This window comes from Lithobates pipiens, unplaced genomic scaffold (genome assembly GCF_037356315.1).
Source record: "Lithobates pipiens isolate NorthernLeopardFrog02 unplaced genomic scaffold, aLitPip1_a1.2 Scaffold_18, whole genome shotgun sequence".
Classification (NCBI taxonomy): domain Eukaryota; kingdom Metazoa; phylum Chordata; class Amphibia; order Anura; family Ranidae; genus Lithobates; species Lithobates pipiens.
The window spans coordinates 549,123,091-549,148,281 of NW_027507758.1; the positions used below are offsets into that span (position 1 = coordinate 549,123,091).

The 25,191-nt window shown below is 44.6% G+C and overlaps 1 protein-coding gene across 1 annotated transcript in view; it reads left to right on the top strand.

Moving 5' to 3' along the window:
* Positions 1-25,191, top strand: part of MFSD2B (MFSD2 lysolipid transporter B, sphingolipid) — a 90,884-nt gene that overhangs the window by 47,412 nt on the left and 18,281 nt on the right. The window contains exons 4-10 of the mRNA XM_077488863.1: positions 780-903; positions 4,836-4,914; positions 9,635-9,822; positions 11,297-11,387; positions 11,489-11,610; positions 13,228-13,314; positions 16,521-16,601. Of these exons, the coding sequence (XP_077344989.1) occupies positions 780-903; positions 4,836-4,914; positions 9,635-9,822; positions 11,297-11,387; positions 11,489-11,610; positions 13,228-13,314; positions 16,521-16,601 (772 nt within the window). The remainder of the gene's footprint in view (positions 1-779; positions 904-4,835; positions 4,915-9,634; positions 9,823-11,296; positions 11,388-11,488; positions 11,611-13,227; positions 13,315-16,520; positions 16,602-25,191) is intronic.

The window sequence follows — 25,191 nt, forward strand, 5'->3', positions numbered from 1 at the left end:
ATACATGACTGTCCAAGACTTACTGCACTGTTGCGGCTCTAGCCCAACACTATGCCAAATTAAATCACAAACTATTGCAATATATATGCACTGAATTTTGTACGAATTTTGTATCTATGGTGATTTTTTATGCTTAACTTGACATACATTGCATTTATTATGTTATATCTATGCTTACTCTCTGTATACTTCCCCTATGTACCAAATAAAAATCGTTTGTAAACAAAAAAACATACAGCCCATATTTTAAAAAATAGCTATTAGCAAATAGCTAAAAAAAAAACGGCACCTGGAAGCAGTGCCATCTAGTGGTTAAGTACAAAATAAAGAAATCTAAAGAAACGCTAAGTGAGAACTTAAAATGTGTTATTTACCCAATCCTGTGGGAGGGTCAAATTGTTATGGTAAGAGGCAGTGTTATCGATTGAAGGTGATGGGACTTTCTCTTCCACACATGATTCCCTGAGCATTTTCAAGTTAATATTTTCAAGGACTCTCTTGGTGGACTTTATTCTTCCTTTCTTTCTTCATATTATAATATATTATAATTTATATAAATTTTGTGCCTGGAAAGTATTATATATTAATGCTTTTGCATTTGTGAAAAAGTTTTTTTTTTAGCACTGTACCGTGTAAGTTATTTTTGGATTTAATACTGCTGTAATATTTGCTTGGGGGTTCAGCTCTAAAATCCTTGCAGTGTACATCGTATACTTGAAAGGGATTGTTTATTTCTGGATTTGCTGGAGATCTAATAATCTCGGATGTCTATGTTTCAGGATGCTGGGGAGTATGCCGTTCCTGGTCGTGTCCTATTTCTTCTTGTGGTTCGTCCCGCCATTTGTGACCGGAAGAGTCCTGTGGTATTTAATCTTCTTTTGTTCATTTCAGGCCCTCAGCACGGTGAGTGACATCATAGTGACGGCTTATCCGGTCATATACTTAGATCAGTCTATTCAGTTTTCTCTACATTAACAAGTCTGGTCATCTGTGTTTTGGAGTATGCAGCTTGGCTGCAGGTTTAAAGTAGAACTACTGTATAGGTAATGAAAGATAGCGGTCAGTGACTGATTTCTCATAGATATAATACCACATCATTATCAGTAATAAACTGAAAAAGAGACTATCCCCAAGTGGACTTTAAAGACATTTATATCTATTCATAAAATATTTAGACTTATTTAGAAATGTAAAAAATTTATTTATTTAACAAAATATACTAAAAACATATTAAGACAATAAATAAATTGTTATGGAATGTGTACAAATCTGTATGAAAAACACCAAAAGGATTACAGCACACGGTACAGTGTGATCCTTCAGATAAATTCCGGGTAAAGGATCACACTGTACCGTGTGCTGTAATCCATTTGGTGTTTTTCATACAGATTTGTACACATTCCATAACAATTTACTTATTGTATTTATTAATATGTTTTTAGTATATTTTGTTAGATAAATCAATTTTTCCATTTCTAATTCTAATTTCTAAATATTTCTAAATATGTCTAAATCTTTTCTGAATAGATATAAATGCCTTTAAAGTCCACTTGGGGATACTCTCTTTTTTTTCAATTTATTACTGTATAGGAAAAATCTTTATTTTTTTGGTAAAGGAGGGTTATAACCCCTGTAAGTTTTATTTTTGCCATCTTTGTCCCATTGGGGAGATTTCCCTTCACTTCCTATCCAAAAGCTAATACAGGAAGTAAGAGGAAATCCCTGTAAATTTGAAGAGGAAGTAAACTTCCTCTGCTGACATTTACCTATAGGTAAGCCTATAGTAAGGCTTACCTATAGGTAGTGTAAATATCTCCTAAACATGTGCCGTTTAGGAGATATTTACATTACATGTAGCCAGTGGCGAATGCGCTCTGAAGGAGCGGCCATGGGTGCCATTCCTTCTGAGCCCTGTGCCATGAACGGCGGCTCCTGTGCGCATGTGCGGTAGTGACTTAATTGCGGCTTTGGCCGCTCACAGCGCTGGAGCCTGCGAACCCCGGAAGAAACTCCAGGGAAAATGTCAGCCATCTCAGCGGTGTGCGTGTGCCACTGAAAGGCTTCCTTCTAAAGTAAGTATTTTCATAATGAGCTAGTATGTGATGCATACTAGCTCATTATGCCTTTGTCTTACAGTTTTATTTTTTTTAAAGTGTTTACAACCTATTTAAGGGAATTTCTTGGGGAGCCCCGGGTCACCAGAACTAGTGTCCCCATTGAAAGATTTTTCTTTCACTTTCAGTGACATTGGTAAACAGGACAAATAAAGAGGGTGAATCTCCCTTACAGAGGCACAGACAGTAATATTAAATGACAAGTGTTCTAATTCCCCTCCACTCTATCTAAAACAAATCAAAAATTGTTGCTTTTTGTTATACTTTAATGTTTATTTATCAAATTGTATGCAGGAACATTAGTTTAGATCTTGTTGCCCGTCTTCTTCATTCCTACATAGTTCATTGTAACAATGAAAGGAAGAATATGGTTTATTGGAGATACAAGAACGATTCTTTACTGACTAAATAGTCCTCACTGGCTCACTGGACTCTACAGCTCTTCAATCTTTGTCAATCATTGGATCCATGTAAAGTGATGGCTGAATTTTTGTAGATGACCCTTTAATTAGACACTGATCTTCACCTTCCCTGATAGTGATGCCTTTTACTTCTAGTGATGAGTGAATATGCCTAAATTCTATTCAAAGCCAATTTTTTGAATAAAAGAAAAAAAAAATTAAACAAATTTGAATTTAAAATTTGATTTGTACCAAAGTCAGTAAGGGACCATATTTGAATGTTACTTTTGACAAGCTAGAGCCACCCAAATGGCATGGGAATCCCCCCACCCTCCAAAGCTGTAAGGGACCTTTGCTAATGAAGAAAATAATTAAGAAATGGTACAGCGGGACAAGGGTTGGAGGGCCTCTTCATACAGCTTTGAGGGCAACATAGAAAATACCCAAATGTTTTCAATTACAAGTTAAGGGTACGACCTAGGCAAAGTTTACACTTACAGTTGGGGGGGTGGGAAAATAAGGTGGCTGAGTTGATTTTACTGGCCCCTTAAGCTGCATAGGCAGCCAGATGGGGTTGCATACTTGCTGTGGCTGCAATACTTTGCAGCAGCAAGAATTATACCCCTGTAAGAAACTGGCCCCTGAACAGTGGCAGCTGGTGCTCAATATTTTGGAGGGGTCGGTAAACTAACGCCACCCCCAAACCACCCCCCACTCCCCCCCTGAAGGAGACGGACAGGAAGGCGGTGATCAACAACAAGCCATCCTTACCTTAGGAAGCAGGGGGAAAGAAGAGGTGGGGCCAAACAGATCTGAAAGCAGTGCAGAGGAGACGTTTCCCAGAGAAGATTCTGGTCTCCATCTCACCTCCTTCCTTCACCGCCTTGGACAGAGGGGCTGCCGATCACACTGGGATCACATCCACTTCCCCGTCCTGGTTCCTGGACAGACTGTGGAGCTGCAGAGGCAGATCGCGGAGAACCCCCTCTTCCAGCAAAGGTACAGAGAGCACTAGGACTGCAATGCTTCTCCTCCCAGCTGAACAGGAAGTGGGTCCTGAGACTCCCTGGCCAACGGGGTTTCAGGACCACCTTCCTGACTGGCCGGGAGGAGAATTAGGAAGACAGCAACTAATACAAATTTGCTATTGTTACACAACTGGATGGGCTTTGGGCAGAGTGTGCTGCGCCCTGAGCCCACCCTTTTTTGAAGCCAATTGAAGCCTTAGACTCTAAACACGTGCTTAAAAAAAAAAAACCCTATTGGAATCCATGCGTCTGGAACCCTGCATGTAGATTAGGGGCCGGGTGCATGGTTTAGGCGGGTGGCGCCTCTGTGCCCTGCATGGACGAGCTGCCACTGCCCCTGAACGTGACCCATTCAACTGAATGGGGCCACAATGCAACCATGCGGTCGTGCAGACTTTTAGGAGTTAAAACAGGTAGTAAAGAGGTGAGATATAGCCTCCTCACTGCCTGCCAATTGCCTGCTGAAATGCGATCCACTGCAGATCGCTCTTGAGAGTGCGATCAATGTATAAATAAGCCCTTAAATCTGTAACCACCACAGTTCTTTAGGGACAGCATAAACAACATTTGCATTTTGATGTGTTTGGCTTAGAAGGTGAAAAATATGTTGCCTTCAAACTGTGGTGCCACTGGTTAATTTGTAGCCAACCCCCTCCCCTTACCTGAGGGCTGTAGCTCAAATTTTTAGGCAAAACAGCTTCCTGCGACTTGCACTTAGGCCTGTTAGTGCTGCTGTCAACCTGGTGTCAATCAGTGGTGCTACTGGCCAAATTGTACATTGCCACACCTGAGGGCTGTAGTTCTGTTTTTTTTTTTTATAATTCATTAATTAATATATATTTTTTATTTTTCTAAGTCACTTCCTTGGGGCTTCTGATTGGATTTAGGCCAGTTGGTGCTTCAAGCAAATGTCTGCCAAAAAAGAAAAACATATTTTGGGTCTGACACTTTTTCCATTTAAAAAAGGACTACTAGTGCTTGACACGTGTCAAAATCTAAAAGGAAAACGTACTTTATTGGATGGAAAGCCAAACAAATAAAGATAGTTTTAGGTGTTACTGATCTGTAGGGAAAGCTTACTGGCAGCTGTCAGGCTGCTGACCAGAGTCAAAGGTGCACAGGGCATTGTGGGTGAGTACCAAATTTCACAATCACCAATGTGATCAAACTTCAAAAAGTTTGACTGAATTTTAATTGTGGAATTTGGTTTGGATTAGCTTTGGATCCCGATTAGAATCTTAATACTACTTTACTTCATACTCTATCTAATCATTTTTTTTTGTGTCCTTTAGATCTACCATGTCCCATACACCACCCTGACCATGTTTCTTAGTGCAAAGCAATCAGAGAGAGATTCAGCCACTGCGTACAGTAAGTACAGGTTATACTGGGTCTCCTGTACAGTATAAAATTGTCTAAAACATGGACTCTGTGTTGACCACAGCAACCAATACATTTTTTTCTTACATGTAAATACTTAATCGGTTGTTCGTTCCGACACGGAACTCACTGAGGTATCAGTCTAAGGGGCAGCTGACCTTTAAGACTGGCTTCATTATATTGTTTTGCAGTAATATGTGGTAAAACACACATTTTACTGTGAATTACCATAATGCACAGCCCTGTGTTTAGAGTGGCACCCTAACACACAAGTACACTAGGTGACAACAAATTTCCAGTGCAGAGCCCCACAACCCACGTATTTTGTGGTGCACTGGGTCGAAAAAAAAGGAATGTATTACTTATGCCGCGTACACACGATCGGACTATCCAGCGGGCCAGAGTCGACAATTCGACCGTGTGTGGGCTCCGGTGGACTTTTTCTTCCCACGGACTTGGCTTTCCGGTGGACAATCCGCTCATCTGTGTGCTAGTTCGCCGGACTTTCCAAATGAATAGACTTGCTCACACACGGACTAAAGTCCATTCATTTTCAACGTGACTTCAGGTACGATGGGACTAGTGAAGGAAGTCAATGTCGCCGCTTTCTTCGGCGAGATTGACACCTTGCGAGCCCCATCACCTGGTATGGGATTTAAGGGTAACCCCTACGCCGAAAAACGGCGTGGGGGTCCCCCTAAAGTCCATACCAGACCCTTATCCGAGCACACAGCCAGCCGGTCAGGAAAGGGGGAGGGGATGAGCGAGTGCCCCCCCTGAACCGTACCAGGCCGCATGCCCTCAACATGGGGGGGGTGCTTTGTTGATGAGGACAAGGGCCTCTTCCCGACAACCCTAGACGTTGGTTTTTGGGGTCTAGAGGCGGGGAGGCTTATCGGAATCCGGGAGCCCCTTTTAATAAGGGAGCCCCCATATCCCGGCCCCCCACCCTATGTGAATGAGTATGGGGTACATCGTACCCCTACCCATTCACCTGGGGGGAAAAAGTGTCAATAAAAAAATACACAACACAGGTTTTTAAAGTAGTTTATTAGGCAGCTCCGGGGGCCTTCTTCCGACTTCGGGGGCCTTCTCGCCGTCGTCATTGCCGTCTTCTTCTTCTTCTCTTCTTCTGATGTTGACACAACGCTCTCTCCCGCTGTAATGCCGGAGACATGTTGTGCAGCGACTTATATAGGCAGAAGGGGTGCTTTGAGGTGGGGGGGCTCCAAAGCACCCACCCCCCATGTTGAGGGCATGCAGCCTTGTATGGTTCAGGAGGGGGGCGCTCGCTCATCCCCACCCCTTTTCTGACCGGCCGGGCTGTGTGCTTGGATAAGGGTCTGGTATGGGCTTTGGGGGGACCCCACGCCGTTTTTTGGCGTTGGGGTTACCCTTAAAACCCATACCAGGCAACGGGGCTCGCAAGGTGTCAATCTCACCAATGAAAGTGGCGACATTGACTTCCTTCGCTAGTCCCGTCGTACCTAAAGTCACGTTCAAAATTAACAGACTTTAGTCCATGTGTGGGCAAGTCCATTAATTTGGAAAGTCCGGTGGACCTCCTCCAAAAGTCAGTTCGTGTGTGGGCAAGTCCGCTCGTTCGGAAAGTCCACCGGATAGTCCGATTGTGTGTACGGGGCATTACTCCCATAAGAGCCGCTGGATTTTTGGGTATTTCCCCCACACAGCCAGGCAACAGGAATTTTCCACGCTTTCTTCACGGGCTTAATGTGACAGACCCAACCGGGATAGGGGCTTTTAGAGGGGACTGCCAGGTAGCCTCTTGCCTACTGACCATGGGCCATGGCATTTGAGGGGGCTCTATTCTTTGGGAGGTGTGTGTCTGGGGGACCTTTGGAGTAGTTTTATTTTGGTATCAAGTCCATGTCTTCCTGAAACATGTCTAAGAACTAGGGGGCCTGGATAAAGATTTGGGGCCTCTGTGTTTTGTTGGGGTATAGAATCAGTGGCGTTGTTAGGGGGAGCGGCGGGTGCGGGCGACACCTGGAGGGGTGACACTTGTGGGCAGCGGCACCGCTAACACTGCACAGTCTGTACCCCCTACACTCATCTGAGTCTCTCCCTCGCTGACTATCTCCCTGTCTCACGGAGCAGACCGAAGCCATCTCCCCCTCCTCTCTGTGTGCATCGACACAGGAAGAGGAGGAAGTCTGAGGGACACACTGCCCTGTTCTGGGTAGATCTCAAACGTGCAGTTCATGCAAGACAGCCCAAGAATTTACAGGAACTGGAGGCTTTTTACCAAGCGGAATGGGTAGCTTTATCATATGAGAAGATAAAAAGCGTCATCCACAAATACCATAAAGACCACAAGCTGTCATTGATGTTAAAGGGGGTCAATACACTGTATTAAGAACTGGGGTATGTAAACTTTTGATCAGGGTCATTTGGGTAGTTTCTGATGTCTCATTATGATTTAAAAAGAGTAATCACAGTTGACTGATAATAAATGGCTTTAGCAAAAAACACTAACCATGATTTAAAGAAAAGTTTTTGTGTTATCATTCATATTCTCTGAAAACTGGCTAAGAAACCATAAATCCTGCCAGGGTATGTAAACTTATGTTTTTACTGTTAAGTGTCTTTCCATTGTGTAATTTCCCCACTGTGTGCCTCCTAGGTGTGAATTTCCATTGTTAATTGAGTAACCTATTGTTTCTGTCTGTTTGCTAATCCTCCTGGAGATGTGATTATTCTGGTGTTAATACTACCTCGTTACCTAACAATTGTGGGATATTTACCCTAATGTGTAATATTTGTTTTTATTGTTCATGTGGTGACTTCCCCTATTTTTGAAGTGTATAAAAACCTGTATTACTGTTCAATAAACAGTTATTTTTTTGGTTTTAACTTTAGCCTCTTGTCTGTATACGATGTTTGGGGTAAAGGGTTGATATTAGCGATCGGTCTGCTGGAAGGATTTGGAGGTCAGAAAGCAAAGTTTGGCAGAGACACCGAGGCGGGGTCCTCAATAAAAAGTCTAGGGGTTTTGTTTTGTTTTTGTTTATTTAGGGAATAGCCTGGATAGGGATGATGGGTTGCAACTGATACCCAGAATTGGGAGTGATGGTGCAGCTAAACTTGCAATATGTAAAGTTCCAAAACTGAAGATGCAGGTCCTTACAGGAATACCAAAGCACCTGGCTACTGCTGTCCCAAGCTACAGAAATTGGGCTGTTTTTGGCTGCTTTGAGCTGGCACTCAGCTGTCCCCTTGACCTAGACTTGTTGCAGTATTGCAGCCTTACTATCCTCTCTATACAGGTTTGGGTAGGTAGAAGTGGAAGTTACCCACTGAGTCCCTTTAAGTGAATCCTGGAATCCAAGTGGCTGCTGTAGAGGCACACTGCTGTACAGGCCTGGACTTGATTTAAGCCTAGCTAAGACTAGTAAAGGGTGTAAGGATTCCAGCTGCTCCTTCTCTCCTTCCTCTCTCTCTGTTTCTCCTGGCCTTCCTCCTGCCCAGGGACACAGCCCCCCAGCACAGTGGTCCCCTCCAGACAACTGGACCGAAGACTGCCAGACCCGTAAGTATTTATGGGTTATTCCCCTGCCTACTTAGCCTCACCTTCTAAGGGATTGGTGGGAACTCCAAAAAAAATGCAACCTCTATTCCTCCACTCCACTCCTCTAATTTTCAGAACTACCCAGAGAGTTCTAGAAGCCACGGGGAGGTAACAGAGCCACAGCCATTGCAGCACTGCACAGTCAAAAAACTATTTAACCAATGCTCTTCTACCTACAGAGGAGCCCAACTATTTGTACCTCAACTTGCAATAAAGAGTGTGCTACTGGAGCAAGTATGGCTTTCTTATACTTGCGTTGGCATGCAATATTAAATCAATGGGTTAGGTACGGTAGGAGCATAGTAAGTTATTGCAAGGTAACAAAAATACATCTGGCAAGTGTAGTACATGGCTAACAATCCACCACATAAGTATTTATATTCCTTAAAACTTAAAGAGATGCACATTTTGCACATTTATGGAAAAATTCCATATTCTCTTGCTAGCTCACATCTAACACTCAGTATACTTCCTTGCACTCCTTCACCGCACCATTCCTGTGTCGGAGCTGGGAGTCAAAACTTATAAAGAGTTGTTGATCTTATCCCCTATCATGTGTGACAATGTAGAGGCCTGGAGGTTGGTCATTTAGGCCTGGGCACTGTATCTTGGGAATGCAAGTTACCCTATACCTGGAAAAAAGGTGAGTATAAGTGGGTCTGAATGGGGGCTAGCAAGAGACAATAACTGTTCAGGGCAATGTGGTACAGTCTCCTCAAAGTAGAACTTCGGCCTAAATACAAAAAAGGGCAGTATAGAAAAGGAGAGCAATAAAGAAACAATAAAGAAAAAATGAAAAAGAAGCAAGCGGAAACTGGGATGAAAAAAAAGATAAAGAAGTAGTTTTATGCTAAGCTGGCCATTCTTTATGTTACGATTTAGAATGCGGACTAGAAAAGGGTGTTGGTGTATATTATCTTCCAGCTCATGGGGTCATCAATGAAATGCTCAGATAAGTAGCTCTTGAAAGATTCTTTCATAGAGCTATTTACATTTACTAAAAAAAAAAGTGTGTATATATATTTACACATCATAACATTATTCATAATTTATTCTTATGACAAATCATTTATTTCCCTGAAAACCATGGATGATGTGGTCAGATAATGTTTTGCCTTGTAGGGATGACGGTGGAGGTACTTGGAACTCTCATTGGAGCGGCTCTGCAGGGGCAGATCGTTGCCAGCGCTCACACTGCCCATCACTGCAATGTAATTAATGGTACCATGAACTTCACCGTGAATGACACGGACTCTATGGAGAACATCACATTTTTCATCCCGGGGACACCAGACTACCAGATTCATGCTGTAAGTCTAGAATAATTTGATTGATTTGTTTTTTTAGTTGTATCATCTGTCAGAAATGTCCTACCAAACTGATCTTCAAAGCAGGCTGGGGAGAGTGACCCTCCTACTTTTGAGGGTTTTCTGGTTCCATGAAACATTGGCAGGAAGAGGTATGTAAATAGGCACTTTCCAGGTGTTTAAATGTTTAAATTGAGGGTTAGTAAGGAGTTTTTTTACAATTTCAGGTTACCTACAACTGCCCTTCTGTGCAGATGAAAGGACCATACCTTTTCTTACATATAAGCATGTAACAGGGTGTTACATATGGGTGGTTGGGTGCCAACAGCTCAACGCAGTCTGCTTCCCTTAATGTTCACCGTTGAACAATGCCAGGACTGTGTTCCGATGGTTGGTTGAGTCACAGAGTAGAGAGTGGTCTGGTTTCAGCTAATTCCCCCCAGGGATCAGGGGAATGGGGAGTGATGGGAAATCTCTCCAATAGTAACACAGACACACACAAAAAAGTTAGTGGTGAGGAGATACAATTTTATTTTTGTTGCTGTCTATGTCATTCTGTTCTGGTCATACCTGTTGCCCTTTATACTTGTACTGGTTTTACATGCACAGGAAGCCACAGTGAGGGTCAATACAGGGAACAAGACCAAGACCTACTGATTCCTCCCAGGCCTCTCATGTTCCTGTGGGTTTTGGTAAAAAAAATAGCCATATAGTTACATGTACTAGAAGGCCCTGCCCCATAAAAATACATGTCTACCCTCATCTGCAAAGATCTGATTTCTAAGGCTCCATGCACACTGGGCATTTATCCACAGTGCACGAAACTCTGGGATTTAGGTGCTGGCGAATGGAACAGGTGCACTGTCCAGCCCCTTGCAAGTAGCCTGTAAAAAGTCTATGAGAGACTGACAGCTGATGCAGCTGGATGGGGCTGGACGGTGCATCTAGCAGTACTAATGCCGTGTACACACGATCAGACTTTCCGGCGGACTTGGTTCGGTGGACCAGAGTCCGTCGGACAATTCAATCGTGTGTGGGCTCCAGCAGACTTTTTCTTCCCAAAAGTCCGGCGGACCTAGAAATAGGACTGGCTTCAAATTTGTCCGCCGGACTCGGCTTTTAGCAGACAATCCGTTCGTCTGTGTGCTAGTCCGACGGACTAAAACCGACGCTAGGGCAGCTATTGGCTACTGGCTATGAACTTCCTTATTCTATGTCATCACGTTCGAATCCGTCTGACTTTTGGAGTGATCGCGTGTGGCCAAGTCCGTTCATTTGAAAGTCCGGCGGACCTCAGCTGCAAAGTCTGTCGAAAAGTCCGGTCGTGTGTAGGTGGCATAAGATTTAGGACAGTATGTGACCAGGGAGGAACCTGCCATGTGCAGCATTGTTACAGCTCATACAAAGTGGCAACCAACAAAAACTTCATATTCGTTCTCTGATTTCCATCCTGACGTTTTGTGATATTTTTGTCTAGAGGAACGTCTACATGATTGCTGCGGGAGCCATTGGCTGTATCTATTTGTTCTGCACTGCGGTACTCTTTCTGGGGATCAAAGAGAAAGATGGTAACTATTTTTTTTTTTTATTATTTCAAATAATTCTACCCCAGCTTTTATAATGACCACCAGCTATTTCAGGTTATAATCAGGTGATGTGTATTTTACAGATCCCTATGCATTCCAGCCTGGCATGATTATGCCTTTTTGTAGCGGTTTCAGACAGTCGATGCAGCATGGTCCGTACCTTTTCCTGACATTTTCCTTCCTGCTTATTTCAGCTGGTGTTCAGGTAATGGCTGTTTTGTGGCATCCTGGTAGGGATAGAACAGGCTGAGAAAGGGTGGAGCATTGGACGCAATGTGATGGGGGCACCAGCAATGTAAAATCCTATTTACATCTGAAGTCCTAATAAAAAGTTCCAGCATATGCATTGGAAATCTCTTCTGTGACCTACCTCTCTTCTTTTGGCTGGTTATAACCACTGATGAATAGATCTGGTTTAGTAAATCCAACCCTGCACTGCGCAGTGACAAATAAATATACCATGCAGGGAAGATTTACTAAGCCAGGAGCAAAATGGAAATATGTAGTGACTTGAGAGGAACTTACTACCATCTTGTAGGTTTATGAAAGTGGTTATCATATACAGAAAGCAGAAGGAGTACCACACCAATATTTAGAAAGTCTGAAACAGCATTTTATATAATAATAATAAAAAGAAATCTAATGCATTTCAGGGGTGGGGGTGGGGGGGGGGGGGGCTTCAGGCACTCCTTCTTTGTAAGGGGTACAGCACACCTCCTGGCAGGCTGACCTTACAGTGGATGTAAGCCTGATTCATTAAATTTGAGCTGGGCACATATATCTGCAGTGTTTTATTATCTCTCTTCAAAGCACTATGTCCTGTAGCTTTCTCCTGCTCTGTACTCTGCTCTAGCAGAGTGATGAACTATTAAAGAAACAGTTCTAAAAGTCTCTACCTATGAGGAAAGGGGATGTGTGCCTTTCCTGCAATCAGCTGTCTTGGCTGTATGCCCAGACTTCACTGCAGTGCTAACCAGCAAGAGAAAATATCCTAACAGGATCTGAACTTTCTAAAGAATATATAAAGTTGAAGACAGCAGATAAACATGTAAAACATATGTAGGGAGATTTGTTTCATCCCTGTGTATCATCTGAGGCTGGGTATATGCGAGAGTTTACATCCACTTTTAAGGTAAGGACTGATTGATCAAGCTGGATTTTGTTTCAATCGTTTTTATAGAATCTGGTTTTTCTGTAAACAGCAGAGGCAAACAATCTTTGCCATGCTTGAATCGTTAAACAATGTCAGTACATAAGAAACAAAAGGAAGGGGGTTAAGAGAGAGAGGGAAACATAATCTGGGCATCATTAATAAGGCAGGTCGGCCTTGGTGACTGATATAGGCACTGATAGGGACACAACATGGAGACAAACATTAAAGAGGTGGATACATAGAAGAAACCCACAATGCTGTAAAAAGGCCCTAGCCCTACAGGTCCACCCATTTTACACCCAAAAGCCTTAAAGCTTTGTACAACAATATCACAAAACCTTTATGAGATAGTCTTCAAACTATGAGACATTTATCTTATGGTGTAAGCTTCAGTTACTCTCTCCATTACCAAAACCAAGCTGGATTTTTGAAGCAAATCATGTCTGCTCTACAGCCCAGGGAGTGTCCACGCAGTGCAGGGACATGCATTGTCTGCTATATCAGCGTGCGTGTTTATTGAGTGTACGTTTTCACTAATATATTCAGAATGCCATGTCTATGGAAATCTTTGATTTTTAATAATTAGGCCATGACGTTTCCCCTGTAAAGGAGAAAGACTGTCTAGATACAGGGATTTCTCAATGTGTATTCTGTTTTTAAATTTATCAGCTTCAGCAGAGCAATTTTGTCCTTTTTTGCACACATGCTGCAGAGAACCTGCGAAAACACTTCCAGAATCTGGTACTGACCATCCTGGTGAGTAAGGGAACAGAATTCTATCTATCTATCTATCTATCTATCTATCTATCTATCTATCTATCTATCTATCTATCTATCTATCTATCTATCTATGGCATACCTATGGGGTGTGGCCCACACTGGGTATTGCAATTCAAGGGGTGCTCGCATGATCATCTTGAGTAGTGCCTCCATAACTGACACACCATTTTGAAGATGTCTGAAGTGAGCATGATTTGTTTAATACTGTTTAGTTTCATGACTAATTTGACTTGCTATTTCTGCCTCATTATTTTTACAGCCTGGCTCTGAGCACCAATACTGTGGGGTTAATGTTACCACCACTGACCACCAATGAAGGGGGATTATTATGGTTACTTTTCCCGGTACTGTTTTTGTGCCAGTAACACCAATGCTGGGTCTCATTTTACTCCCACACTACAAGCAATATGCCACAACACCCATGTTGGCCATGCTTCCAGGTGCTTGGCAGACAATGCACAATGGGGTTAATTTACTAAAACTGGAGCATGCAAAATCTGCTGCAGCTCTGCATAGAAACCAATCCGCTTCCAGTTTTTGTTGTCAAAGCTTAAGGCCCCTTACATGTGGGCTTTCCAATCAGGTCCGCCTGTCGGTTTTTTTTTCAGGCGGACCTGATTGAACCCTACAGACTCCTCTATAAAGTGGCGGCTGTGTCCACTGACACCCATCGCCATCTGATCATGCCCACAAGAAACAGATGGATGATGGTCCTATTTTCCATCCAGCCGGTGGATCGGATGGAAGCGGACAGGCAGTTAGTTTCCATCCAATTTCCCCATAGAGGAGAAGTGGGACTGTGTCAGTGTACGCTCTGCATAGCTGAGTGGACACTGACCTGTCATCCGAGCGATACCCGCTGGGCAAGAGGAATTCGCTACATGGAGGTGCCCGTGCAAAAGGGGCCTAATTGAAGCACAGCTGCACCAGATTTTGCACTCTCCAGTTTTAGTAAATCAACCCAATGCATTTTTTTTCTTCGGTGCGCCCAAACACCCCCCCCCCCCCCCATCTATTTAAATTTTTATGTTGATAACCATGTAGCATCTTGAACATCAGTCAGGTTGATATGCTAAATTCAGTATCTCTGCATAGTTTAGTAATTTTGATGAAATTAAATTATTTTATTGAATGGTTTGGAATGGGTGATTCACCCTGGGTTCAAAATATGTTAGGTACACCACTAACTATCTATCGCTCTATCGCTCTATCTATCTATCTATCTATCTATCTATCTATCTATCTATCTATCTATCTATCTATCTATCTATCTATCTACCTATCTATCTATCTATCTATCTATCTATCTATCTATCTATCTATCTATCTATCTATCTATCTATCTATCTATCTATCTACCTATCTATCTATCTATCTATCTATCTATCTATCTATCTATCTATCTATCTCTTGGAAAATATAATTTATAACTGATTTTAAATAAAATGTATCCTGCAAAGGGACAGGGACCCTTTAAAGTAAAGCACATCAGGTACATATGGAGTATGGAAGAGGGGATCCCTTGATGTTTTTTCTACATGATCCCGTACAGCTTGTTTTCTCCTTCTCAGAAGGGAATGCTGTATATATTCCCAAGAAGGATGTGTTATATAGACAATGCAAGGTGCCAGTTTCTTACCCCCACCAATAGTCCTGGCCCTGACACACCTGCCCGTGTAGACTCTGGGGAAATAATGTGCTGATCCAGAGACAGGTGGCAGGAAAAGCGATGAGAATCTTATTTCACGTCCCCAGATGATACCACCTGCTGCAAAATTCTCACCTTGTGTCATGGTAGGAAGAACTCTATCTATAGCACAATAATTACTTTTTTTTGTAAATTGACAGATGTTTCTGAAATGTATACATCCATTCTGTTTAAATCAGATTCCTCACTATTTGTTAAACCGCAAGTGATGTCACTGCTTGTGTGACTTGTTTTACAATTCAGACCGGTTTTTAGGTCCCATATTACATAGTCTCCTGTGAGTAGATGTAAATCTTTTAATTGGGTAACAACATGTAAAATACAGCTTTAGTTTACTTTGCAAGCCTTGTACCTACTCTATGTTACCAAAAGTATTAGGACACCTGCCTTTACACGCGCATGGACTTTAATGGCATCCCAGTCTTTTGCCCTGTACACACAGTCGGACTTTCCGACGGAAAATGTGTGATCAAATCGTGTTGTCAAAAAATCCGATCGTATGTGGGCTCCATCTGACTTTTTCCATCACACAAAGTTTGAGAGCTGGATCTAAAATTTTCCAACCACAAAATCAGATCGTATAAATTCCGATTGTGTGTAGACAATTCCAACGGACAAAGTGCCACGCGTGCTCGGAATAAATTACGAGACGAAAGCTATTGGCTACTGGCCTCTTTATAGTCCTGTAGTATGTATTCTAAGGAGCCCACAGGGTGGCGCTAAAGAGCTGAAAAACCAAGTAGTACGTCACTACGTTTGTGTTTGTTGGCCGAAAATTCCTTGCCATTTGTATGCAAGACAAAATCCACACACCTTTGGACAAAAGTCTGAGGTTTTATCTCTGGAAAATCCCATTGTGTGTACGAGGCTTTAGACTGAGATGCCATTAAACTTCATGTGCATGTAAAGGCAGGCACCCCAATACTTAGTGTATGTAGAACCTGACTGTGGAGGCTTGGTGGCTAACACTTATGCTTTGCAGCACTGGGGTCATTGGTTCGGATCTTGGCAAGGACACTTTCTGCTTGGAGTTTGTATGTGTTTACTTGACTCCTGTGTAAACTGTGCCTAGTATGTGTGTAATTGGCTATAGCTAATGCATTCCGCATGCCAGTCCCAAGGTGAGCAGTTGAAGAGAGATGAGAAGAGACCCAGCAACCTACCTCCTAGAGATTCACCAGGAAAAAAGCTGCTAAGTGTATCAGGCATGGTGCCCAGAGAGCTGGTCCCACAATGGCCATCTGAGCCTACACAAAAAACAAGAACAAGATTGGTCTGCCAGTGTATTGCTATCTGTTAAATACATAGGTCTCACTATCTGAACATGCTCAACGAGATCAAAACCATTTAATTTAAGTCCTGTAGGAAATATACAAAGTTTACATAATACAGGGACAGTCAGTAGGGACAATTCTGGCACACTGGCCCTTGTTATCTTCATGTTTAGTATATGATAACCTTTCATTCTCTGCAGATCTCCGCTGTAGTGAGCATCCCCTTTTGGCAATGGTTTCTTCAACGATTTGGCAAGAAAAAAGCAGCTTTTGGAATTTCAGTAAGTTCCGAGCGAGTCTTAATTTGGTGCTTGTGTATTCTGTGCATATTTGGTATATTTTAGGGTTAGAATTAGGGTTTATAAGTGAATGTTTTGTTAAATCATTTCGAACTTCATTCAGAAACACTGAAATATGAAGGCAGTATGGTGAGAGGGGACATGAAAGGTGGACATTTGGGTGGTTTTTATGGTTGAAAAGCAAAACTATTACTGGCTCCCCAAAGAACAGTTAGTGAGATGGGCCAGGTGATATATGCTGCAATGATGACTTGTGATACCATATGGAAAATGAAACAGTGTTATCTGTGATCAGATGACCAGTTAATGCTAACCATTATCATGGTAGCCAGAGGAACCTGTTGGCCCCCAGCACCAGAGATCTAAGCACTGCTTTGACCATTGTGACATATTATTCTGAAGATGGACCACGTCACTAGTATTACTCTTGTGTATGTGACTCTTCATAGCTACTTGTTGGCTCAAAACATAAATGTGTGCTTGATAATTACACAGTGGGAAAAATGCTATTTTCTTGGCTGTCATGCAGATCCAATGGCTTGTCAGATTGTCACTGTTAGTAAGTAGACACCAATATTTTGGTCACATCAATCATTTGGCATGGCATGCTATGTGCTGCATTTCCCAAGTTCATATAATTCCTAAGGATCCCAGATATGGCAGTGCAGCTTCATATATTACCTATCCACCTCCAGCCTGCTCATTGGACAATGAATCAGCATCATTAACAGTGTGGCAAAGAAGATATATGAATCGCCAGAATGGCCAACCGGAATGTCAAATCATCTTACAGGTAAAAGAATTTAGCACATGTATTTTAGTTGTGTTTAGCTGCCTGCCTGGAATTCAGCTTGAAGAGAAGGAAAGCAAAGCGCATTAAACTGCTTAAACTGACACTAAACAATATCACTATTCTCCAAAAATAATCCATATACATCTACTACTTAATGGCCTTGTAATCTTTTTTTTTTTTTTTCATGAAATTGTCTCTTATTGTGTATTTCTGCCTCCCAGTGAACTCCCAAACCTCTCTTTTTCTACCAAACTTCATTTTTTTTGTCATGAGCAGTGTACATACTTGCAGTCATGTACAGTGCCTTGAAAAAGTATTCATAACCCCTTGAAATGTTCCAAATTTTTTCATGTTACAACCAAAACTTAAATGTATTTTATTGGGATTTTAAGTAATAGACCAACACAAAGTGGAAGGAAATGATAAATGGTTTTCAAATTTTTTTTTTACAGAAACTGAGTCAATACTTTGTAGAACCACCTTTCGCAGCAATTACAGCTGCAAGTCTTTTTGGGGCTGTCTCTACCAGCTTTGCACAGCTAGAGAGTAAATTTTTTGCCTATTCTTCTTTGCAAAATAGCTCAAGCTCTGTCAGATTGGCTGGAGAGTGTCTGTAAACAGGAATTTTCAAGTCTTGTCACAGATTCTCAATTAAATTTAGGTCTGGACTTTGATTGGGCCATTCCAATACATGAATATGCTTCGGTCTAAACCATTCCATTGTAGCTCTGGCTGTATGTTTAGGGTCATTTTACTGCTGGAAGGTGAACCTCCACCCCAGTCTCAAGTCTTTCACAGAAACAGATTTTCTTCTAAGGTTGCCCTGTATTTGACTCCATCCATCTTCCCACCAACTCTGACCAGCTTCCCTGTTCCTGCTGAAGAAAAACATTCCCACAACATGATGCTGCCACCACCATGTTTCACGGTGGAGATGGTGTGTTCAAAAAGTTCAATTTTGGTCTCATCTGTCCAGAGCACCTTCTTCCACATGTTTGCTGTGTCCCCACATGGCTTCTCGCAAACTGCAAATTGGACTTCTTATGGCTTTCTTTCAACAATGGCTTTCTTCTTGCCACTCTTTCCATAAAGGCCAGATTTGTGGAGTGAACAACTAATATTTGTCCTGTGGACAGATTCTCTCACCTGAGCTGTGGATCTCTGCAGCTCCTCCAGAGTTACCATGGGCCTCTTGGCTGCTTCTCCGATTAATGCTCTCCTTGTCCGACCTGCCAGATTAGGTGGACGGCATGTCTTGGTATGTTTGCAGTTGTGCCATACTCTTTTCATTTTCAGGTGATGGATTGAACAGTGCTCTGTAAGATGTTTAAAGCTTGGAAATTTTTTTTATAACTTAACCCTGCTTTAAACTTCTCCACAACTTTATCTCTGACCTGTCTGGTGTGTTCCTTGGCCTTCATGATGCTGTTTGTTCACTAATGTTCTCTAACAAACCTGAGATTAAATTATACACAGGTGGACTCTAGTTACTAGTTAGATGACTTCTGAAGGCATTTGGTTCCACTACATTTTAGTTGGGGGTATTGGAGTAAAGGGAGCTGAATACAAATGCACTCCACACTTGTCAGATATTTAAAACAATTTTGAAAACCATTTATCATTTTCCTTCCACTTTACAATTATGTGCCACTTTGTGTTGGTCTATCAAAAAAAAAAAATCCCAATAAAATACATGTAAGTTTTTGGTTGTAACAAATCAAGGGGTATGAATACTTTTTCAAGGCACTGTATACTTCTCTATGCACACTATGAATCCCATTGTCCATAGTTCATCTTGGGAGCAAGAATGAGAGGGTCAGACCACAGAGACTGAACCCCCTAACAGAAAGTCAGATCGCAGCAGACAAATAAGATCCCTTTCACACTGAGCTGACCCAGGTGCCAGCGGTAAAGCGGTGCTATTTTTAGCACCACTTTATCATCATTTAGCGGCGCTATTTGGCCGAAAAGAGGTTAAATCCGCCCGCAAAACGCTGCTGCAGCAGCGCTTTTCTAGCGGTATAGCAGCGCTACACCCATTTTTTTTAATGGGAAGGAGGGGTGGAGGAGCACTGCAAAGAAGCTGCTGGCAGGACTTTTTTGACACCCTGCCAGCGCAGTACCCCACTGTGAAAGCACTCGCGCTTTCACACTGGGCTTGCAGCTGAGGTTTTTTTCAGGCGCTATTTTTAGTGCTGTAGCACCTGAAAAACACCTCCAGTGTGAAAGGGGTGTAAAGGAATTTGGAGGAGGCTGAGAGCAATAGAAGGGACTTTTTTTTAGTTATGAATACATGCTTGAAAAGATTTTTTTTTAAACCAGAGTTTAGTGTCTCTTTCAGGCAAAAATGTTTGTATTTTTGCAGAAAAAAAATCAGTGGATTGTATGTGCAATGTCAAGCTCCTGCAGACACTGCCTATTGCTTTCTGCCTGTACCTTCACTGATTTTCTGTTAGAAAGCTTTAGGAAGTGTTAGGCCGCGTACACACGGGCGGACTGTTCGCCCAACCTTGTCCGCTGAACAGTGTTTGGGCGGACAGTCCGCTCGTGTGTGGGCTTTCAGCGGACAGTTTCAGCGGACAGTTGGACGGACAAAGTCTTTCGGAAATTCCGAAAAAACTGTCCGCTGAAACTGTGTTTGAGCGAACAGTCCGCCCGTGTGTGGGCTTGTCCGCTGTACTTTCGAAATGAGCGGACTGTTCCCGCTCGAAAAGTCCGCCCATTTCGAGCGCGTGTACAGGTAGGCGGGGCCCGCGAAGGAGACGTCGCGGGCTCCGCCGCCTGGAATGGGCTTAAAGGGGAACCCCAACGCCGAAAAAAATCGGCGTGGGGGTTCCCCCAAAGTCCACACCAGACCCTTGTCCGAGCACGCTACCCGGCCGGCCAGGAAAGGGGGGCGAGCGAGCGCGCCCCCCCTCCTGAGCCGTACCAGGCCGCGTGCCCTCAACATGGGGGGTGCCTTGGGGAAGGGGGGGGCCGCGCGGCCCCCCCACCCCAAAGCACCTTGTCCCCATGTTGATGAGGACAAGGGCCTCTTCCCGACAACCCTGGCCGTTGGTTGTCGGGGTCTGCGGGCGGGGGGCTTATCGGAATCCGGGAGCCCCCTTTAAGAAGGGGGCCCCCGGATACCGGCCCCCCACCCTATGTGAATGAGTATGGGGTACAATGTACCCCTACCCATTCACCTGTGAAATAAAGTACAAAAAAAAACACAACACAGGGAAAAAATATTTTATTGCACAGCTCCGGGGGGTCTTCCGTCTTCGGGGGTCTTCTCGCCGGACTCCTCCGCTATGTGTGTGTAGCTCTTTTGCCAGCGGAGGAGTCCGGCTTTCTTCCTCCCCGCCGCCGGCCTCTTCTCCCGACTTCGGGGGTCTTGTCCCCCTCTTCGGTTCTTCTGCCGGGCCACCGCGCCTGGTCCGGTGGCCCGGTCTTCTGTCGCCGTCTTCCGTTCTTCTGTCGCCGCCTTCGGTTCTTCTGCCGGGCCACCGCGCCTTCTTGTAGCTCTTTTACAGGCGGTGGCCCGGTCTTCTGTCGCCGTCGCCGCCTTCCGTTCGTGTTCTTCTTCTTGTTCTTCTTGTTCTTCTCCTGGAGATGTTGACTCGACGAGCTCTCCGGCCGGAATGCCGGGGACGCGCTGTGCGGTCACTTATATAGTGACAATGGGGCGGGGTCACATGGTATATGTCACATGGGTTGGTCACATGGGTTGATGTCACATGGGGACTATGACATCGTAAGGGGGCGGGGTCACCATGTGACATCAACCCATGTGACATATACCATGTGACCCCGCCCCATTGTCACTATATAAGTCACAGCGCAGGGCGGCTCTGGCATTCCGGCCGGAGGGAGCGACGTGTCAACATCGCCTGGAGAAGAACAAGAAGAACAAGAAGAAGAACACGAACGGAAGGCGGCGACGGCGACAGAAGACCGGGCCACCGCCTGTAAAAGAGCTACAAGAAGGCGCGGTGGCCCGGCAGAAGAACCGAAGGCGGCGACAGAAGAACGGAAGACGGCGACAGAAGACCGGGCCACCGGACCAGGCGCGGTGGCCCGGCAGAAGAACCGAAGAGGGGGACAAGACCCCCGAAGTCGGGAGAAGAGGCCGGCGGCGGGGAGGAAGAAAGCCGGACTCCTCCGCTGGCAAAAGAGCTACACACACATAGCGGAGGAGTCCGGCGAGAAGACCCCCGAAGACGGAAGACCCCCGGCTGTGCAATAAAATATTTTTTCCCCCTGTGTTGTGTTTTTATTTGTACTTTATTTCACAGGTGAATAGGTAGGGGTACATTGTACCCCATACTCATTCACATAGGGTGGGGGGCCGGTATCCGGGGGCCCCCTTCTTAAAGGGGGCTCCCGGATTCCGATAAGCCCCCCGCCCGCAGACCCCGACAACCAACGGCCAGGGTTGTCGGGAAGAGGCCCTTGTCCTCATCAACATGGGGACAAGGTGCTTTGGGGTGGGGGGCCGCGCGGCCCCCCCCTTCCCCAAGGCACCCCCCCATGTTGAGGGCACGCGGCCTGGTACGGCTCAGGAGGGGGGGCGCGCTCGCTCGCCCCCCTTTCCTGGCCGGCCGGGTAGCGTGCTCGGACAAGGGTCTGGTGTGGACTTGGGGGGAACCCCCACGCCGATTTTTTTCGGCGTTGGGGTTCCCCTTTAAGCCCATTCCAGGCGGCGGAGCCCGCGACGTCTCCTTCGCGGGCCCCGCCTACCTGTGCACGCGCTCGAAATGGGCGGATTTGCCTCCTCCTTACGTGGGCGAGTCCGTTCATTTCAAAAGTTGAGCGAACTGTTTGCCCAACCTTGTTCGTCAAACAGTCCGCTCGTGTGTGGGCAAGTCCGCTCATGCAAATTTTGAGCGGACTGTTTGACAAACTGTTTGCCGAACAAGGTTGGGCGAACAGTCCGCGCGTGTGTACGCGGCCTTAATGAACTAGGAGAGTGCTTCTCGGCATCCTCCTAGTTCATTGACAATTACAAGCCGTCTGGGACGTGAAAGATGGGACTTGTAGTTTATTCATTCACAAACTGCTGTGAATAAATGAAATGGCTATGCGGGCAGAGCGCTGCACAGCTGTGCCATTTTTAAAATGTGACAGTGGGTGTGGGTAGAAAATCTACCACCCACTGTCACAGTGGTAGTGACGAGGGGTATGAACAGGGGATGAGCTGGAATATGGGTTGGGTGTAACATGTTCCAAAGATGAACTTAGACTTTAAAGTGGTTGTATTATATGCATAAAGGTAAAAAACCTTCTGTGTGCAGCAGCCTCCCCAGGTCTTCCCAATACTTACCTGAGTCCCCTCTCGATCCAGTGATGTCCACGAGAGCCTTGGGACTCGGACTCCCAATTGGTTTTGGCAGCAGCAGGAGCGTCAATCACAGCTAGTAAGCCAATCAGGAGACGGAGGGGGTGGGGCCAAGCCACGGCTCCATGTGTGAATGGACACACAGAGCCATATCTTGGGAGCGAGCCTGCTTGGGTGCCCCCACAGCAAGCTGCTTTCTGTGGGGGCAACTGGCAGGAGGGTGGGGCCAGGAGAGCTGCTGTGGGACCTGAGATGAGGAGGATCCGGGCTGCTCTGTGCAAAACCACTGCAAAGTGCAGGTAAGTATAAAATGTTTGGTAATTAAAAAAACAAGACTTTAATACTACTTTAACACAAGTAACTATATAGGCATCTTTTGGATGAACTAAAGCCTGCCATAATCATTAATGACCTCTAGATGGCAGAAAATCGATGTAAAGACAGAATTTACAATTAACATAGGACAGAACAAGTGATGCCATCTAGAAAAGTATTTTTCAAGGTATTTATATTTCCCAACCATATTTTTCTCCTAGGACCACTCTTGATCACACCCCAATACCAATAAAAAAAAAAAAAAGATTTCCACCTGTTTTGTAAAAATAATTTATGTTTTTATTTATAATAATTTTAGTAATTCCATTTGCATACAGAATTACGTACAGTATTTTAGTATTACCATAGTTTAATTTAATTTAATAAAATTAATGTGAGCCCTAGGCTTGGTGGGCAGGTGCAAGTCCCTTTGTGTGATGATCACCTCTGTTCTTTATGTCAATGGTACTGCACATTATAAGCTGAAATCCAGGCAGATATAAAAGACACAGATTATTATAGCTCTGTAATCATTATTACATTTATTTTTTTTAAATACAAGCAGTGTAGGTACCTGATTTTGACCTGGTATTAGCAGTCCTTGTACAGCAGTGCAGAGGAAGAAACAGCACAAGGAGCCAATTTAGTTAATGTGCTGACAAGAAGCATGCTGGTAAGAGGAGAAAGCAGAGTGACCGAGAGATGAGTTCATCATTATGCTGCTACTCCTTTCATTGTCTAGTCACAGGCTGGGGTGGGTCCAGGACAACCTAGGCCCAGTTGAAGTAGATTAAATGATGCTAGCTGAGGACATCTACAGTGCCTTGAAAAAGTATTCATACCCCTTGAAATTTTCCACATTCTGTCATGTTACAACCAGAAACGTAAATGTATTTTCCTGACAGACTCCATGGCAGCAACGTGTGGGTTAAGTCCCGCCTCCACTACCCTATAGGACACTACTCCCATAAATCTTTGCTCCCTGCCCATGGCCGTGTTCTTTTTTTGTCCTCCTCCGTAGGACCAGACGTTATGGTCTTTCTACCTGAAGATTGCTCCCACACGGTTCCATTGTTGGTTTGGCCGAATTGCGACTGGATGGAATTGTCGCATGACTCCGCTAAGCCCTAGCTACTAGCGGGGTATGGAGTGGGCATTGGATATAAGCGCTGGAGGAAGCCAGAAACCTAGCCACTGGCAGGTAGGCTGCGCATTTGGTCGGATAGCCCAGCTAAATAGCAGGTGACCTATTTTGCCCTGAGAAGTCCGTTATGTATTGTGCTTACCTTCGGCCTGGAGACGATCGTGTGGGAGCGGTAAGATTGTTCCTCTTTTCCATGGCAGCAGTTTGTGTTTGTTTTTTGCCGTTTCTCCTTCATTTTCCGTTCGTTTTCTGTGTCTGTGTATGTGGGTATAGGCATGACGGTCGGATTAGCCTGCGTTCCAGACCGGCGCTCACTTCCGGGTCTTCGTCGGTACGTTCGTTCTGCGCATGCGCGAGTACGGCACAGGATCGAGGCTTGGTTCGCGCGGGCGCGGTGGCGGCGGGATGACGCTATTCGCGCATGCGCTGTAGCGGTACACAGGGCGCGGTGATGACGTCATTTAGGCGCCTTATTTAAACTTAGAAAATAGCCTGCAAGCTTTGGGAATGCTTGCAGGTTATTTCGTAACTTCCCCTTGTCCAGGTTTTCTGCTGTGGAGGTAGGTGGCCTTCTGGGAAGAAGGGGGTGGGCGTGTGTGTGTTTGATGCCCTCAGCCTTACTTATATGTCTTTGCAGCATTTATGGAAACCCCTAGAGATATGGACTCACCTCCGCCGGTATGTGGCCAGCCCTCTCATAATAGGTACTGTCTGGGGAGGAAGTAAGGGGGGGGGGAGTGGTCCGGTATTAGTCAGTGTGTTATCTTTCCTTATCTGTATGTCTCTTCTATCTCTGTCTTAGCCCATCTAGATCAGCACAGCAACGCAGCTCAACGCACAGAGGAAGTGATTCTTCTAAGTCTTACCACCGGCACTCATATTCTAAGTCTAAACATCACGGCTCACCCTCAAGATCTGGGCGCCGTAGCGAGGATCGATCTCGCTCCTCCAGGGCTCATTCCAGCCACTCTGTTATTAGTACTTGCTGGGGATGCAGATC